We start from the raw sequence: 19,045 nt of genomic DNA, 5'->3' as shown, positions 1-19,045 counted from the left end.
AAAAACAAATCTTTCTCATAGCTTTTTTAAATTTAATGTTATTTTATTACAATTTTATTACAATATCACAATTCAAACTGTATTTGAAGAAAATAAAATGAAAATAGTCTAAAATAAATATATAACTATTATAAACATTTTAGAAAATATTATATAAATAATAGCTTGACTTCCTGATGATTAAGCATGTTTTCACTTACCATTTGTTGGAAAAGGTAAAAAGGACATTTTCAGGGTCTATTTTGTATGTGACAATGCCAAAGCCACATCAACAATCTAATACTAATCGATATACAATATACAGTACATTTAGCATTAGGATTTATAATGGAGTACTTTACCGCACACATTAGACAGTATATACTGTAGTTTTAATAAATATGGCAAAGCAGCAGGCCTAAATAAAAGTCTCCATATAATGCAGGAAAAAGGAGTTGGCAACCCTTATAAAGACAACATGCTCAGAAGACAGAAAAGTGTATGTAATAAAACTACAGAAAAGTACAATGTTCTGTAGTTCTGCAGAAAGGATCTGCAGTTTCAGATATTTGAGTTGTTATATATATTTAACAGCAGGGGGCAGCTCTGTCCTTCTCTATACTTCCTGTATTCCTGAAGTTATTTGATGGTTGTTTAGGAAACATACAAAACAGGCCTACCAAAATGATGCAAACACCAGGCCCAAGTCAGAGTTAATAGGTATGGCTAAACTCAATGCTCACATTCTACAACTCACACTTCACCTCACTGCACAAGACAATTAAATTGAGTTTACTGCACTAGTGGAGTTCAGTATTCTGAAGAACACCACTGACTGTGTCAATCAAAACATCTTTTTGCAAGGGACATTCTTCCTCTTAGCTCAGTTTGTACTTAAATATTTGCCTCCTGAAATGCACTTCTCAACATTTACAGTACACAGTAAATAATTGTAAGTTGGATGACTTTGTGGGTTTAACAAGTTTCCTAATGCAGTCAAATTGCTTAGTGTTCCTCAATCCTGGATTAAAGCAAATATTTTCGTCAAAAATATATATTAATACTGGATTTTTGGATTACATTCTCAGAATGTAAAACCTACAGTATACTGTATATTAGTATTAGTATAGTAGTAGTAGTAGTAGTAGAATAAATCAATTTGTATTTTTATTTTACTTAAGTTACATAAGGCTGGTAAAACAAAAGTATTTACTACAAAATACTGATATTATATCAGTTAAGATGTTGAGATTGCTAACAGTGGATATTAACATTTGCCTATCTATATTCTCTCTCTCTCTCTCTCTCTCTCTCTCTCTCTCTATATATGCACTGTTAAAAAAAAATTAAAGGAACACTTTGAAAACACATCAGATCTCAATGGGGAAAAATATCATGCTGGATATCTATGCTGATATGGACTGGGTAATGTGTTAGGAACAAATGGATGCCACATCGTTTGATGGTAATGAAAATTATCAACCTACAGAGGACTGAATTCAAAGACACCCCGAAAATCAAAGTGAAAAAATGATGTCCATTTCATTGCAGCAACTCAAAATGGTACTCAGTAGTTTGTATGACCCCCACCTGCTTGTATGCATGCCTGACAACGTCGGGACATGCTCCTAATGAGACGACGGATGGTGTCCTGGGGTATATCCTCTCAGATCTGGACCGGGGCATCACTGAGCTCCTGGACAGTCTGAGGTGCAACCTGGCGCTGTCGGATGGACCGAAACATAATGTCCCAGAGGTGTTCTGTTGGATTTAGTTCAGGCGAGCGTGGGGGCCATTCAATGGTATCAATTCCTTCATCCTCCAGGAACTGCCTGCATACTCCCGCCACATGAGGCCGGGCATTGTCGTGCACCAGGAGAAACCCAGGACCCACTGCACCAGCGTAGGGTCTGACAATGGAGGATGTCGGGCCCTCAGGCCTCCCTTATGAAGTCTGTTTCTGATTGTTTGGTCAGAGACATTCACACCAGTGGCCTGCTGGAGGTCATTTTGTAGGGCTCTGGCAGTGCTCATCCTGTTCCTCCTTGCACAAAGGAGCAGATACCGGTCCTGCTGATGGGTTAAGGACCTTCTACGGCCCTGTCCAGCTCTCCTAGAGTAACTGCCTCCATGCTCTTGAGACTGTGCTGGGAGACACAGCCCTGCTACTTAACTGATCAGATCAATATCCCAGGAGTTTGACTGACTTGATGCTATTCTCTGATTAAAAAGTGTCCCTTTAATTTTTTTGAGCAGTATATATATATATATACACACACACACACACACACACATATATATAGATAGATATACTGTATAAACATATATAGAATTATAGAAATATAGAACATATATGAATTAATTAATCATAATCACACAAAATATTTCAGAATAAACTTTATTGTATTTGTACATTGGTCCTCTATACAAACTTTAAAGATAAATGTACACTCCAGATCAAATAAAAACTACTGCATAAATGCTTCATAACATACTGTATGTAAATGAGAATTACTGACCAAGGAAATAGCTGGAAAAATGATGACAATTGAAAAATGCTCATATTGCAAAAGCAAATAAACTGCAATTGTGCCCTCTACATAATGCTGTGAAACAGAATGAAAAAAGACAATGGACCAAAAAAGTCCTGGTCAAGAGGACTCAAAATTCCTAAGAAACATAACACATAGATACACATCAGAATAGCACGAACAGTACATTTTGCCTTTGAGGTTCACTTGTGTACCGTCTTTGACTATTTAGACCTGAAGCCACAGCTATTTGTTTGCTTCCTGAGTTTTATAATTAATTTCCATTCAGATTCAGACACTTACAGTGGGTTCTACCACACAGAATTTTAGAGTATCACCAAATGCTGAATTCAGCAAATTGTCTTGCCACATTTTGCATATGTGTAACTTTAATTCAATAGAATACCATTGTTAAACCATTATGGTACACTGCGTTTATGATTAAAAAAAAAATGATTTCACTTAAATTGACTTACCAATATTAACAGAATTTGAGTATTATAAGACCATGTAACCATTAATTATGCTGTAGAATTCCATTCCTGTTCTCAATGTAAATGTAAAATCCTTGAATCTCTTCTCAATCAGTACACTCTGGACCAGCCAGCAGCGCAGTTTGAATCACTTCCATGGCATTCTCTGCATTTCTTTAGGTGAGAGAGAGGAAGAAAGAGAAAGTGTATGTAAATACATCACAATGCATCTGTCCGGAACGAGATTCACTAATTGAGACGACATTACCTCTGTCAAGATCAATAACTTTTGGAGAGGGATAGTTGTTTGCCTCTGCCCTTTCTTTCATTATGTTGTTCTTGTAGTCTAAAGAAGAACAAAAACAAGGATTTCATCAATAAAAGCTTATGTAAATATTATGAAAAATATGATAAATCAGACTTATTAATATATGCATATGTCAGATGTGAGACACTCAGCTCTTAAAAAAGATATTTTTCTACAAAATCCCTTTTTAAAAAACAACAATCAACCAATAATAAAAAAAAAAAAAGCCCCATGTCAATGTAGTCATTCTTGAGAATATTGAAAAATAAAGTTCTTGCAAAATACCAGATCAAATTCCCCTAGATTTTACAGAGTAACAGTATCTGTTCTGGTGATTTTGCAAGTATTCATAAAGTCTTCATTTTTAAATGACCTACTTCAACTCTAAATGAAAGAATTTGAAAAATTATGGAAAAATGTGGTTGCGCTTACCCAGTCGCAAGTCTTCCTGATTGTAGGGTTGCAGTTCTGTGGCATCGAGCTCAATGGACGTCCTGCGACCACTTCCAAATATAACAAAAGTTATGCTTTTCATGTATTAGCAAGTGTAAAATGATTATTGTGAATCTTATTTTACTCAAAAACACTGGAGAGATTATTTTCAATCCTTACCGCTCAGACCTTCGAACCTCAAATTCAAGCCCTGAAACAGATATTATATAAAATGTCAAAAGGAGATCCAAGCCTATAATCTTAAAAGTATCAATTTTATTTGGGAAGTTTGCCGTTTTGAGCCACACTGGTTTCTTTTTCTTGTTTATAAAATCATCACTCCACTCCACATCATCTTACCTTTCTTTTTGCAGTGCCTCGTGGTCATGATGATGCCAATGAGCATTAAGAGAAGCAGCAGGAAGATTGCCAGGATGTAGCCCACTTGGTGCAGGAGATGAGTTTGATTCTCAGGCAGGATTACATTGAGGACGTGAGGTGCTTCCACCCTGTTTGTATCTGCTCACAAAGGGAACATGAGAGGAACAGATGAATGAGAACTCTTAAATATCTGATTTTAAAACACTTAATTATTTTACACTGTACTAAAAGGCAAGAAAGAAAGCAGAAAAGCCCAAATTACTTGTTTGTTTTTCCCTTTTCACCCAGACCTGGCAGGCGAGAGGGGAGAGGGACAGGGTTTCATGGTCAAAACAGGCATAATGAGTTCCAGACCTGATGTCATGCCGCAGCAATGGAGAAAAAAAAAAACACAAACCACCAGAACGGGAAGCGATAGTGCAGGCGGAGAGAAGTACCACTACTTCATGGTCAGTCTGTCTAGAGACATTTTCCATTTATTTAGTGCCCCAACAACAACAGGGAGAATTTAGATTAAATCTGCCACAGTCTCTGAGATTGCATGTCAGTAGTGCTCTTAAGATCAAATAAACCAAACAAACTCACTGAATACTGATGTTTGTGTGTTATACAGTATTGTGAATCCGGTTTTTGGCTTAAAGGTGCAATATGTAAGAATTTTGCAGTAAAATATCCAAAAACCACTAGGCCAGTGTTATATATTTTGTTCACTTGAGTACTTAAAATATCCCAAATGTTTCCAACTATTTGTAAATTGTGAGAAAATTGCAATTTTAACCAAGGCTCCGGGACGTGTGAGGAGTCGCCTGTCAATTGCGTCATACCCGCGTTACCCTCCGTTTCCGGTTTTATTTTGTACAAACCATGGAAACACCAAAGACGCTTTAATATTTACATGTTTTAAAAGACAAGGGAACAACTGTTTTGATATATTTATAGACAGAAAACTAATTATTGTTATATAGCGCAACACATTTAGTCTTATTGTTTAAATCTAATTTTCTTGATTTTTTGCGAGTACCATGCTTTACCATGCCTCAGAGAAAAACACTATTTTGTGAAGTAGCTAACATAGCATAATCAGATGCAGCTTTATTTTTAGTAACAGTAAGGATTTTCTCCATCATACAATACATTTTAAAATTAATTGCATGCTATTTATCAACACAAGCCATCCAGCATTTAATATGATATTCTAAAATCGATCTATCTTACTGCAGTGTGTAACAGTGTCTCACAGCAGCCGCCGAGCGAACGCACAGAGTAACGCTATAACATCATTTTCAACGCACTCAAATGTATCTAATATGATAAACAGAGCTGTGTTACCTCATACTTATGACTGGAAAAGCGGAAGCAGCGCCGGCGACTGTATCATAATAAAAGTTCGGCTGCTCGTGAGACGTGTGTTGCGCAATCGCTCCAGCGGCCTCGTTCAGCTCCCAAAACACTCGGTCCTGCTTTGCTTCATACTACAGTAACGTTAATAATCTCATCCATGAACATGATTTCTGCCCGAGTCCTATCCCGATTATTTTCCACCGGCTGTGAGGTGAAGACCACATGTCCCAAGAAACTTGCCGTCATCAAGCTACGCCTTTGTTTTGAATAGGCCTCTAGTGACCTCTAGCGGCCAGAAAATATTACATATTGCACCTTTAACAACACAAAAAACATCTTCACCCCAAAACTAACAGACATTATGATTACTTCATGAGTCAGTGTGTCTCAATACAATGAATAATGAGGAATTCAATGAGTCACACATGCTTAGACTGATAATATTTGTGTAATACTGAAGTGTTAGGGTTACCCAATACTCTCATTTAAAGGGATAGTTCACCCAAAAATGAAAATTTCTTCATCATTTACTCACCCTCAAGTTGTTCCAAACCTGCATAATTTTTTTTTCTTCTGCTGAACACAAAAGATGATATTTTGAAGAATATGGGTAACCAAACAGTTGATGGACCCCATTGACTTCCATAGTATGGAGAGAAAAAAAAAAATATGGTTGCCAATTTTTTTTTTTAAATATCTTATTTTGTGTTCAGCAGAAGAAAGAAATTCATACAGGTTTGGAACAACTTGAGAGTGAGTAAATGAAGAAATTTTCATTTTTGAGTGAACTGTCCCTTTAAATGTAAGTATTGGGTTTCAACTTATTAGAATATCTAACAATACAAATGAAAAAAAAAAAAAAAAAGCGGTTCAAATGTTGACTTGTATCTTACAAAATGCGATTTTATAGATAGTTTATTCTCTTTATTATGGACCAAGGTGACCATATTTAGACCGGTTGTAAAATCTGTGTTCAGATAGTTTAATAAAACTTTTAAAATAGTCCAGTACAAATGTTACTGACGCTCGTCAACAGCAGTTATCACAGTTGCTAGGCGAAAATAGCAATTCTTTGTAGGCTAGGTCCCATTTAGCAATGCTCGGAAGATGCAGCCTCTGAATTGGGACACAGCAAAAGTCATCACATTTAAATTGCTTCATGTGCACTAACCTCTCTAGATTACAGCTCCAAATTTTTAATGATTTTGATAAGGTTAAAAAAAAATTGTTTAACATCCTCAAAATGAACAATATTTAATTGAAGATATTTTAAATATAATTTAGAATTATGAATTAAATATTTAAAGGTATTTCATAAATGTTGAGTGAAATAAAAAAACTGAAAAGTTACAAATTTGTTACATTTTTGGGATATTTAATCTTTAAATATTGCCTTTACATAATAAAAATATGAAATAGCAAGATATTATAAATATTTGAAAAAAAAAATAGTTTTTTTGTTGTTGTTTTTCCAAATTTAAGAACTACAAGGTCACATTCAGACAATACACTAAATCTATAAGATAGATGATTGGCACTGTGGCATCTTTTTCTACTTAAAGTGGACTGGGGCAAGATGTTTACAGACGTAAGATGTGAATCTAACGTGGACCATTCCCCCTTTGCGCTTTCATGTTACAGCGAGCCAGATGTTGTACAGATGTGGCTTTTCATGTCGGAAAACAGCCCATTGCCAATACAAGAAGGGGAATATTGTCTGAGCAATGATGGTAAAATCTGCAAACACAGGAGAAAGAAAAGACATTTCTGTGACCTTTTGTGGGGCTGTAATAGTTTATAAAGTGAGCTCAGCCATTGCTAAACGGAGAAAATATGAAGCAGTCTTCCAATAAAACCTCCCCCACCTCCTTTATGACCTATTCACTACACTTCTGTTGAAAACATTCACTCGTCCAAACTCATCTTTACAAAAGTTTTCTAACACAGACGGCAGGGACAGAGCCAACATGACTGGTGTGAGTCGACCTGAACAAAGACTGAAGGACAAAGCCATTTCAAAAAAGAAAAAACAGAAAGAGAGACGGAGAGATTGCCACTGCAGACTGGAGAAGACCAAGCTGCAAAAAGTGAACAGAGAGAATAAGAGAGGAAGTAAACATAGCCCAGTTCTCAAGCAACATTCCTCCCCCAAACCCAAATATGCATGTAAAGGGAGGAGCAATGGAGCTGATTAGGAGAACACAGACATGTTGAGTGAAAAGTGCTTTGTTTTTCAGAAATTTATTTTCTTTAAATCTTAATCTGGAGTGCAACAGAAAAGGAAAAGACATTAGACATTAGACAGATCCATGCAATCATAAAACATGTGGTCATAATGACCAAAATGGGCAAGAAACCGCACCATTAAAGTCATCCATTCAACTTGTGCACTGAATTCCTGTCTTGTCTACTGAAGCAATAGAACAGCTTTGTGCAGAAAACAGCTTAAAATGTACATCTTTATTCACTGATAATTACTTCAAAACTCAAATCTAGCTTAGTTCTGCACTCGTTTCTTTCTGGTCTCAGCTTGCTCATGACATATCATTCGTGTTAGATAAAGATATGGTTTTGACTCCAGAACTTTTCTTCCTAAGTAACTTCTCGGAATTGCCATTGTCTTCGCAACAGAGAAACTTACTTTTAGCTGCTTTCACTGCTGCTAAGAAAATGTTAGTCAGTCGTTGGATTCCTCCACATACAATGAGCAGGCAGGTATGGCCCTTATCTTTGCTGGACATTATTTCTTTGGAGCTGTTAACAGCTCGTATTCATGGAGCAAAGTCAAAAACTTTAAAGACTTGGAGTGCTACTTTTGATGTTGTTAAATCCTTTATTTCTTCTTTTTGATGTAAAATTATTTCTGTATTTTATATCCATGTATTTTTTTTTTTTTTTTTTAATGGTTGATTAGGTACTTCACTATACTTTTGTCACTGCTGTGTCTTGTAATTTTTCAGCACAGTATTTTTATTTAAATTTTTACTCAATAAAAACAATTGTTCACAAAAAAAAACTCAAATCTAGCTTACTTCAATTTACAAAAAGTCAACATCATAGACACCAAAATGGCATTGGTTCAAAGCTACTGTATGACTTCAGAATATACTTGAATATACTGCACAATTTGTTTAGACTACTTTTATGGTGATTTTTATTGCATCTTGACAGCCTTTGGTTACTTTAAAGGGTTAGTTCACCCCAAAATGAAAATTCTGTCATTAATTACTAAAGACTATAGATATAGAAATAGATATAGAAAAACTGTTCACTCCTATTAGTTACTTATTAGTAAATATGGCGCCTTCTAAGTAAAAGAGCCAATCGGTGATTGCCGTTAGAAGCTCTGGTTGCCACAGAAACCTGAGAATCTCGCTTAGGACTGCACATGCGCATTGGCTCGTCTAACCTGAAAAATAAGCTTTTTTTAAAGCTATTTGAGCATATGAAACAACATTAATGGGACAGTTCATGTCAGATTTTGTTGCTTTGTTGATTTGAAATATGCTATTTAATTGTGAGTTCACCAAGCAGTTTGTGAGATTTCAGGATTCCTCCATTCAAATAGATATGACTTGGTGTTGGACGCCCGAAATAGCTTCCCGGAGGCGTTGCAAATATGGCCGCCGAGTGAACAGACTTTCCTTGAAAGGGACTTTGTAACAAAGCCACTGGAAGGCAAGCCTGCAACCTTTAGCCAAAAAAGCATAACGGCTAAACCTAAAGCTCTGGCTGTGGCAGTCCGCAGGGAATGAGACCAGAGGCTGTTACATGATAGGCTGAGAGGTGCCGCACGTGATTAAGTTAGCCGATACGCTTTCTCCAATGGTAAGAGATACAGACCCTCTCATCTCCCTATAATAATACAATCTCTGTTTGTAATTACAATTCCAAACCCGTAACCTGAACCTGAACGACACACGAGAACAAACCTCTTCCAGAAGCTCAAACGTGCTCCGTAACCAATGAGGTTCATTCCTGTGTGTTACGCAGCATGTTTGAGCTTCCAGAAGAGGTTTGTTCTCGTGCTGTCGTTCAGGTTCGGTTGAGCTTCTGTTTATGTTCGCTGATCAAGGTTTATTTGCGAGTAAAAGCCTAAATTAAATTGAAGCGATTTAATCTCTTCAGAAAATTTGGACAAAACTGCTCGATTCACATGGATTAGTTTTCTGACCTCTTTATGAACTTGTCAAAAATGTCAAAGATCAAGTTGCAAAGGCAGTCTATGGATGGAGAGACATCTCTCAGATTTCATCAAAAAGATCTTAATTTGTGTTCTGAAGATGAATTAAGGTCTTACGGGTGTGGAACGACATGAGGGTGAGTAATTAATGACAGAATTTTTATTTTGGGGTGAACTAACCCTTTAAAGGCAACAGCTGCATTACAATTCTTCAAAAAACTAATCAATTAAAATAAATTACACCATTCAGGCTTGGAACAAAATAAGAGTAAATAATGACTGAATTTTTAAACTGAAATTTAAAACAATCTAAGGCGCAGCGAACAAAAGACTTAAATAACATAAAGATATTCTCTCACGTGTGTTATCAGCAGGCAGGACAGGATGAGAAGGAGTTTTCGGTGCTTCAGTAGAGGAGCGCGCTGGAGGCAAGGGCTGGACAGAAGGCCCGACGATCACCCTGAAGATTCGTCTTTCATGTAGGCCACAGTAGTGATGGTGAAGGTGGCAGGAATACAGGCCTTTATCAGAGGGCTGAATGTTATGGACGCTCAGGGAGAAATCCCCAATGGAGAAGGCATCTCTTGAGATGTTCATCTTATTCCGGAGAAAGAGCGGCCCGTATTGCCGATTCTCTCCGGAAGCGTACATGTCGACGAGGCGGTCTGCTCGGTCACGGGTGACTCCAGGAGCCTGCCAGTCCCAGTGGACCACCTGCTGCTGGCCCTCGTCCCTCTGACTGTCCGTCCACAATTGTCTGCGGTTCACACAGGGAAGCACCACGCTCTTCCCCACCAAAACCACAAACACGGTTTTATCGCCCTCCCAGACACGCTTTTCCTTTCGAGCTGCAGAGTTTGACATTTTTATGAAAAAGTTTAACAATATCAATAATAACGTTATATGCTTTTCCAAAGCTCAAGATTGCATATCAATGATTTAAAGCAAAACTGTCATTTATTTTTCTGTTAAAATATTTAAAATACTTTCTATTCCAGTTAATGCAGAGACACTTACAACAAAGACATTATCAGATTAATTTCCGCTGAAAATCACTGTGAATCTGTGGCACTTATTAAAACATCTGTGTAAAATTGGGGAAAGATGTTTGAAACTCATTATTATGTTTGTGCTCCACTTGGTGGCTCAGAAATGACACGGAAATATGGAAAAAATGTCTGTAAGTATGGAAGCCCATTTCCACCTCAATGTAAAATATAAAAAAAGGTGAAATAAAGCCACATTGTGAGATATAAGGTCATGTTGTGATATTAAAAAGTCACATTGTGAAATATAAAGTCACACTGCAAGATTATATAAAGTCAAATTGTGAGATAAAAGTCACAATTATGAGATATAAAGCCAAATTGCAAAATATAGTCATACTGCGAGAATTGTGATATAGTCACAATGTAAAATATAGTCACATTGCAAGATATAAGTCATAATTGTGAGAGAAAAAGTCACTCTGGACCACAAAACCAGTCATAAGTCGCACGGGTATATTTGTAGCAATATCCAACAATACATTATATGGGTCAAAATTATCGATTTTCCTTTTATGCCAAAAATCATTAGGATATTAAGTAAAGATCATGTTTCCATGAAGACATTTTGTAAATTTCCTATTGTAAATATATCATAAATGTATTTTTGAGAGTGAATATGCATTGCTAAGGACTTCATGTGGACAACTTTAAAGGTGATTTTCTCAATATTTTGATTTTTTTGCACCCTCAGATTCCAGATTTTCAAATAGTTGTATCTTGGCCAAATATTGTCCTATCCTAACAAACCATACATCAACGGAAAGCTTATTTATTCAGATGATGTATAAATCTCAATTTTATGACTGGTTTTGTGGTCCAGGGTCACATATAGTCACACTGCGACATAAAAGGTCACACTGAGAGATATAAAGTCATGTTCTAAGACATAAAGTCACAACTGAGAAGAAAAATGTCTCAAATGAGGGAAATAAAGTCACAATTATGAGACGTAAAATTGCAATCACTTTTATTTATTTCTTAATTGTTTACTTTGAGGTAGAAACAGGCTACCATTCTTGTGTTTTTAAGTATATAGATGTCAGGCTTATTCTCTTACGTGATTTAGTGATGTTGAGCTGGATTTGAATGGACTGGTGGACTTTGCAATAGTGGTGATGTAGGTTGCAGGTATAGATACCTTTATCATTCACATCCACGTCTGCACAAACAAAACAGCAACACAAGAATGGCAGGTATTAAATATCACAAATGAAAAAGAGTGACATGGACATGGTCTAAAACGATGAACCTACTATTGATAACTAGTGAGAAGTTTCCATCGCTGAAGGCATCTTTTGAAATAGTAATTCGGCCCCTGTTGTAGTCATTGTACAAGCGCTCTGTCCCCCCTGAGAACATGTCTAAAATGCGCTCCACAGTGTAATCGGGTTGGTTCCGGATCAGGTCCCAGTGCACGACGCGCTGGCGGTCCCGCAGGCGATCCTGACGCCAAACCATCCGCTGGTTATGACACGGCAGAACAACATCTGACCCTGCTGGAACAGTAAGGTTCCTCGCCTCCACAACCACACTCGGCATGCTGTTTTGTGCCCAGGCTAAAAAAGTACACATACATTACATGGCTTTATATGAACAATACTAGAGCGCTGCTATCAAATAATGTTCATGTTTTGTTGCTCACTCACCACATGGTAAGATCAAGGCAGTGCAGACTGAAATGAGAACAAGAACACAAGCTTTAGAATTACTGAAGATGCAAGTCATATTTACAATGATCTTCTGAAATTTGGCATCTGTCCTGTTGGTGTTTCAACCACCAAAATCTGGCCCAAATAACTGTTTGCATCTATCAGTGCTCATATTGCGAATACAGACACGTTAAAACTTAGTTCAGAAGGGTAAAGGACTTATTACTAAATGTTTTATTTGCCGCTATGCCAACACAAAGACATTTTGCAGAAAAAGCAGCACAGAGGATCCATTCATTCCCTCTCAGCAGTCAGGCCTGTAACTCAGAAGATAAATACTGACTTCTGAGGGCCTCTGAACAACAACAACCACTAAAAGTACAGCAAAAGTTGTCTAAGAAGAAAATAATCTAGCTATCCGTCTGTCTATCTATAGAAAGAAGAAAAGAAAGAACAGGAAAGCGAAGTATGGCCACAAAGAAAACCCCAAAGCCTGTAGTTGTCTTTATACATATAACAGTTTCTAAACAAGAAGACTACCAAACATTGAAAAAATACAATTAACTCTGAGTAAAAAGGAAAACAAAACTCAAACATTACTTTGTTTCCCCCCTCTCAAATTCAACTTGATATTAAACTTATTCTAGTTGTTCATTCCCAGACTAAGTTTTACACTCATTTACTAGAACTGAAAGAGAATTCATAAATATAATAATCACTGCTAACTTGCCCTGAAAAGTAAAACATGTTGAAGTGAAACTTCATCGTTTACTATTGCTGATGCTGCAGAATCACAGTGAGGAATTGACTCTTTCATAACTAATAAATATGACAGACTTTAGACAGAGTTAACCCCTAATTTAACACAGCAAAACAACACGTTTAAATCAGATCAAGCTGTACAATTAAAAGAGATAAGGGGAGGGACGGGGTTTACAAAATGAGAAAAACACACACAAAAACCCTGACAAAACAAAAACAAACAAACAAAAAAAAAAGTAAATAAGAGTTGGCAGAGAGAGAGAGAGCACGAGACGTTATGAGAGACTTCAAATTATAATACAATAGATAAAAGTTGATGCACAATACCACATTTACTGTGAAGGATGCGACACAGAAGTCAACATTCAGTGTTGTGTAGGTGAAAATATCGTCGGAAAAAAATTTTTTAAAAGAAAAGTTAAAAGAAAAAAATCGTTTTGGCTACTTACTGAATCGCACAAGAAACATGTCCGAAAAGTGGTGAAGATAATTGTTAAATCTGGTGCGCGATGAAAGCGTGTTTTTCACAGGACTTGTCTCCTCACCTCATATGTTCGTCGACCAGCGACTGAAAACAAAATCTTTGTCGTCTGCTCGTCTGGACCACTGACATGCGCCTCCTCCAGAACATTAAACATCATGAAATACTACACGCTCTCACATTAACTGCAAATATTTCTTAAATACACCGATTTTAACAGTTTTGCTGAGAATTAAAAAACTGAACGCAGCATTATATCTACATAATGAAAATGTATAGCCTACAGGTATTTAACGAAACCAAATAAAATAACTTTCTAAAAACATTTTAAACATTGGCTATTATTAATATTAAACATGCTATTTTTGATACATTTATAAAAGCTATTTTTTTGTTGCAATTTAATTCATTCGTTTAAAAAATATTTAATGAACATAAAAAGGTAAGTTAAAATGGTGGCAAACCACGTATATATTATACAATAAATTAGTAATTAATATACAGTTTGGAAACATTACTATTTTTAATGTTTTTGAAAGAAGTCTCTTATACTCATCAAGCCTGCATTTATTTGATAAAAAATACAGAAAAAAAACAGTAATATTGTGAAATATTATTACAATTTAAAATAATGGTTTTCTATTTTAATATACTTTACAATATAATTTATTTCTGTGATGCAAAGCTGAATTTTCATCAGTCTTCAGTGTCACATGATCCTTCAGAAATCATTCTAATATGCTGATTTGATACTCAGTTATTATCAAAGTTGGAAACAGTTGTGTTGCTTAATATTTTTTGGATACTGTGATAGATTTTTCAGGATTCATTGATGAATAAAAAGTTAAAAAGAACAGCATTTATATAAAATAGAAATATTTTCTAAAAATATAACTCTTGCTGAATAAAAGAAAAAACTTTTTATTCATAAAAGAATCCTGAAAAAAAGTATCACAGGTTATAAAAAAAAAAAATATTAAGCAGCACAACTGTTTCCAACATTGATAATAAATCAGCATATTAGAATGATTTCTGAAGGATCATGTGACACTGAAGAGTAATGATACTGATGAAAATTTAGCTTTGCATCACAGAAATAAATTATATTTTAAAGTATATTATAATAGAAAACCAATATTTTAGATTGTAGTAATACTTCACAATATTACTGTTTTTATTTCTGTATTTTTGATTAAATAAATGCAGGCTTGATGAGCAGAAGAGGCTTCTTTTGAAAACATTAAAAATAGTAATGTTTCTAAACTTTTGACCGGTACTGTAAGTAAAATACTGTAATTAACTAAAAATATATCTGAACATTTAACAAGTCATTCTATAGCATCAGACATACAAAAGATCTTCAATACTTTATTATAGCAGTTGGTGTGGAATGAGGCTTGTCCTTTGCCTCAGGACTAAAACAATATTGGAAAAAAAAAAAAAAAAAATGCAGTAGACACTGAGATGATTTGCTTCACCCTAGTGGTGACTTGAGAATATGATTTCTAAAATTTCATAAAAATAAGTTGACAGGGAGATGATTTGCTTCACCCTAGTGGTGACTTGAGAATATGATTTCTAAAATTTCATAAAAATAAGTTGACAGGGAGATGATTTGCTTCACCCTAGTGGTGACTTGGCATATAGAAAATAGATTGAAATATAGATTTTAAAATAAAAAATAAAAACAAAAAGCAGAAAATGTAGATGGGTTCGGATTGAGTCATTCACATATGAGGATATGAGCTCTTAAACAATGCACAACACAGAGAGGTCAGAGGAGAGGCCTTTTTATTGCAGTAATAAGTACATATGCATGACAAGTCACTGTTTCGCTCCCAATGCAGTATTGGGAGACTGAATGGTATTATGAAAAAAAACACAAGTCAAAAATATTTAAAATGACACAGATGTTAATTACACATTTCTTTTAGACTGACTCAGTCTGACATAGACTTTGGGTGCTGTCCATTCATCTGCGGCTTTCTTCAGTCCAGCTCGTCTAACGATTCGGGCAAGATCTCTCTCAAACTTAGCCTGTAAAAAAATGTTATGGCATGCATTTATAATTATAGCACTTGTTAATGTAAGATGTTAACTCTTGTAACAGATGCTAATTGTATAATATAAACTCTAATTGTAATGTACTTATATTATATTACATACATATATATATAATTTCACTCTTGCTAATATAACTGACCTGTTTTTTCTTCCTCCTGACATCTTTCACCCTCCTCCTAAGGAACTTGGTCCGTTTTAGCAGCTTCTTGTATTTGTGCCTGTTCATCTTCCTTCGTCGGATCTCCAGCACATTCTTGCAGTTCAGTGGTGTTGCGCGTTCCCCGTCCTCCAGTAATGGCACAGCAAACGGAGGCAGCACCATGGATTTTCCCACAATCTCACCTTCTTCCAGAGGCAGAGAAGCCTCCAGCAATGGGGGGAGCGAGTAGCGCAGAGAAAGCCAGCTTTCCAAGGGTGAAACTGATAGTTTACGGGGCACAAGAACCTCCTCTAACTCTGGCTCAAGAGGTGTCCATAGTTTAGGTGGAAGTTTGTTGTCAGCAGCTGAAGTGAAGCATCTGTTTGTATAGTGAAGCGCTCTGAAACGTGTAGAACGACAGTGTTGCACAGCACTGCATAACACCTGGCTCTGGTTCTGCAACGAACCTGAAAAAAAAGTATAGGACATTGTACAACAATTATCTAAAAGAATGAAATGTGTTAATGGCACAAAATGTAATTAGCTTACCAGACACTTTGGAAAGCAGGTTCAGCCGTGAAACCACCCTTGGAAGAAACATGGTTTACAGTCCTATGGCCGTTGCACCCTCAAGAGCATCCTGGGCTGAAAATACACAAAACACACAGTTGTGTAGCTTTCAAATGAGTGTTTCTTCAACCACAGGCACTTTTATGATTTTTACAGAACTTAATATTTTCTTTGCTATATAAAGGTCACATTACATCTTGAAAACCTTTTACAAAGCATTTATTTATTTATTGCTACTTTTCATAGAATAAACACATAAAATGCCTTTAAATTTATTATATATATATATATATATACACACACACACACACACACACACACATACGGTCAAAAGTTTGGAATCAGTAAGATTTTTAATGTTTTTAAAAGAAGTTTCATCTGCTCACCAAGGCTGCATTTATTTAATTAAAAATACAATAAAAACAGTAATATTGTGAAATATTATTACAATTTAAAATAACTGTTTTCTGTTTGAATATATTTTATAATGTAATTTATTTCTGTGATGCAAAGCTGAATTTTCAGCATCATTACTCCAGTCTTCAGTGTCACGTGATCCTTCAGTAATCATTCTAATATGATGATTTGCTGCTCAAGAAACATTTATTGTGTACAATTGTACAAAATATTTGTGTACAATATTTTTTTTTTCAGGATTCTTTAATGAATAGAAAGCATTTATTTGAAATATAATCTTTTGTAACATTATAAATGTCTTTACTGTCACTTTTGATCAATTTAATGCATCCTTGCCGAATAAAAGTATTCATTTCTTTAATTTCTTTTCAAAAAAATAAAAATAAAAATAAAAATTCGCACTGACCCCAAACTTTTGAACAGTAGTGTATAATGTTACAAAAGCTTTGTATTTCAGATAAATGCTGTTCTTTTGAACTTTCTATTCATCAAGGAATCCTTGTACACAACTGTTTTCAACACGGATAATAATCATAAATGTTTCTTGAGTATCGAATCAGTATATTAGAATGATTTCTGAAAGATCATGTGACACTGAAGACTGGAGTAATGATGCTGAAAATTCAGCTTTGATCACAGGAATAAGTTACACTTTACAATATTTTCAAACAGAAAACAGTTATTTTAAATTGTAATAATATTTCACAATATTACTGTTTTTACTGTATTTTTAATTAAATAAATGCAGCCTTGGTGGGTCTTTTAAAAACATTAAAAATCTTATCGATTCCAAACTTTTGACCGGTGGTGTATATTCACCCTTGTTCCAGATTTTATACTGAGAATCCATCATAGTTTTATTACATTTTGAAACTATAATAATCTAAACACATTTGCTGATTATTTCTAGTACTTTTTACAGAAATTACGACTTTCCTTCAGTTGTAGTTTTCATCACGACCAGCAGATTTGCCACAAATATTTAGATAATATGAAATAGTGGGAGGGAAATAAAGAAAAAGGTAAATATAACCTGTAAGCATTTTTGTTTTGCTTAATTTTTAATTAATCGTATCAAAAACAAACAAACAAACAAAAAAACGTGAAAATGTGCATGTATTAACAAAGATACAATTCTATGACGTTAGCCTTAGCAACAGCAAACATCACAACCAGTGTAAAACTAGTAAATAAAGAAAAATCACCATTGTCTCTAAAGTGTCAAAACTGATGTGCTGACAGGAATGTCAAAGTATATACTACACACTACATAACACTATGCAGTTCACACTAGAGGAAGGTCTTTCATTCAAACTAGTAGCAACTGTTAGCCGGTTTCATAGCTTAAAACGATAACTGTTAGCATCGCTGGAAAAATATAAACAACAAAAACCTAATAAATATATAAATATGAATACATCTGTAAACAAGCAGACAACTCTTATGCTGTTTTTAAAAATTCCCGTCAGATTACATACCTCGCCAGTTCAAAAATGTTCAATGTGACTCTGTCTACTTCCGGTCCATTGATATACGATGGTTCCCCCGACAACAAATTTAACCTCCAAAGGGTTCCGATCCAGATCTGCGTCGAAACAGCTATTTCATTTATGGCTGAAGTCTGTTAAAAGATCATTACGGTTGTTTTGCGAAGTTTAAACAACATTGCATCAAAATATGGTAAAATATAAACGGAAATGTATCATTGTCATTGCTTAGCGTGGATAACAACGAATAAAATATCCCAATATTCCAAAACATCTGTAAAAATAGAACATTTTAATAAAACAACTTCTAAAACGATGTAGCATTTTAAAAAAAAAAGAAAAAAAAAAAAAGTATTTTTCTCACATCTTGCTATTTCGCTTGTTTCTCCTAAGGGTGGCGCGGTTTCCCAACCATCTGAAACCCAAGAGTTGATCACAATTACTATGCAGTTTTCTTTTGTTTTTGTCTTTGGTCAATATATTATTTTGTTCCGTTATATAGTGCAGGTTTATGACGACGTGTATCTGTAGTTATTAAAACTGTGCTGTTGTAGCTACTGATACAATGTCAAACATGTCATCCTTTGTGAAAAAAACATTTGGTTAATTGAGAATATCAAGCTATTTCAAATGGATACATGGGGGAAATTGTATTTATGTACACAATAATTATATATATTTATATATATGTGTGTGTGTGTGTGTGTGTGTGTGTGTGTGTGTGTGTGTGTGTGTGTTTGTGTGTGTGTGTGTGTATATATATATATATATATATACATATACATATTTTCTATAAATTG

General features: G+C 35.2%; 2 protein-coding genes and 1 long non-coding RNA gene across 3 annotated transcripts; 1 reads left to right on the top strand and 2 right to left on the bottom strand.

The window, feature by feature from the left end:
• Window positions 1–2,361: 2,361 nt before the first annotated feature.
• mxra8b (matrix-remodelling associated 8b) lies at window positions 2,362–13,673 on the bottom strand. The gene is made up of 10 exons (XM_051880836.1): window positions 13,537–13,673; window positions 12,323–12,349; window positions 11,930–12,232; window positions 11,734–11,835; window positions 9,987–10,475; window positions 4,083–4,241; window positions 3,903–3,933; window positions 3,723–3,793; window positions 3,252–3,329; window positions 2,362–3,157 (listed from the first exon to the last, which is right to left on the bottom strand). Exons 1-10 carry the CDS (start codon window positions 13,553–13,555, stop codon window positions 3,132–3,134), a joined length of 1,305 nt encoding a protein of 434 aa, XP_051736796.1. The 5' UTR covers window positions 13,556–13,673; the 3' UTR covers window positions 2,362–3,131.
• LOC127505355 (uncharacterized) lies at window positions 4,368–8,460 on the top strand. The gene is made up of 2 exons (XR_007927694.1): window positions 4,368–4,552; window positions 7,086–8,460. It is a non-coding gene; the product is annotated as an uncharacterized LOC127505355 (long non-coding RNA).
• Window positions 13,674–15,342: 1,669 nt separating the features above from the next.
• On the bottom strand, window positions 15,343–18,320 carry aurkaip1 (aurora kinase A interacting protein 1). Its single transcript, XM_051879191.1, has 4 exons — window positions 18,237–18,320; window positions 16,321–16,416; window positions 15,772–16,238; window positions 15,343–15,605 (listed from the first exon to the last, which is right to left on the bottom strand). The coding sequence occupies exons 2-4, from the start codon at window positions 16,370–16,372 to the stop codon at window positions 15,486–15,488; spliced, it is 639 nt and encodes a 212-aa protein (XP_051735151.1). The 5' UTR covers window positions 16,373–16,416; window positions 18,237–18,320; the 3' UTR covers window positions 15,343–15,485.
• Between the last annotated feature and the right edge of the window lie 725 nt (window positions 18,321–19,045).

This window comes from Ctenopharyngodon idella, chromosome 22, assembly GCF_019924925.1.
Source record: "Ctenopharyngodon idella isolate HZGC_01 chromosome 22, HZGC01, whole genome shotgun sequence".
Classification (NCBI taxonomy): domain Eukaryota; kingdom Metazoa; phylum Chordata; class Actinopteri; order Cypriniformes; family Xenocyprididae; genus Ctenopharyngodon; species Ctenopharyngodon idella.
Note: the sequence above shows the minus strand (reverse complement) of the source record. Positions and strands in the feature narration are given on the sequence as shown.

Excerpts from the sequence above, each read along its gene's own strand:
- mxra8b (XM_051880836.1), bottom strand. Across the intron at positions 12,233-12,322 it reads TGCCTTGATCTTACCATGTG|CCTGGGCACAAAACAGCATG; the intron begins GTGAGTGAGCAA and ends GTACTTTTTTAG. Across the intron at positions 3,330-3,722 it reads TCAGGAAGACTTGCGACTGG|ACTACAAGAACAACATAATG; the intron begins GTAAGCGCAACC and ends GTTCTTCTTTAG.
- aurkaip1 (XM_051879191.1), bottom strand. The coding sequence starts at position 16,372 with ATGTTTCTTCCAAGGGTGGTTTCACGGCTGAACCTGCTTTCCAAAGTG. Across the intron at positions 16,239-16,320 it reads CCTGCTTTCCAAAGTGTCTG|GTTCGTTGCAGAACCAGAGC; the intron begins GTAAGCTAATTA and ends CTTTTTTTTCAG. Across the intron at positions 15,606-15,771 it reads TCAGGAGGAAGAAAAAACAG|GCTAAGTTTGAGAGAGATCT; the intron begins GTCAGTTATATT and ends ATTTTTTTACAG.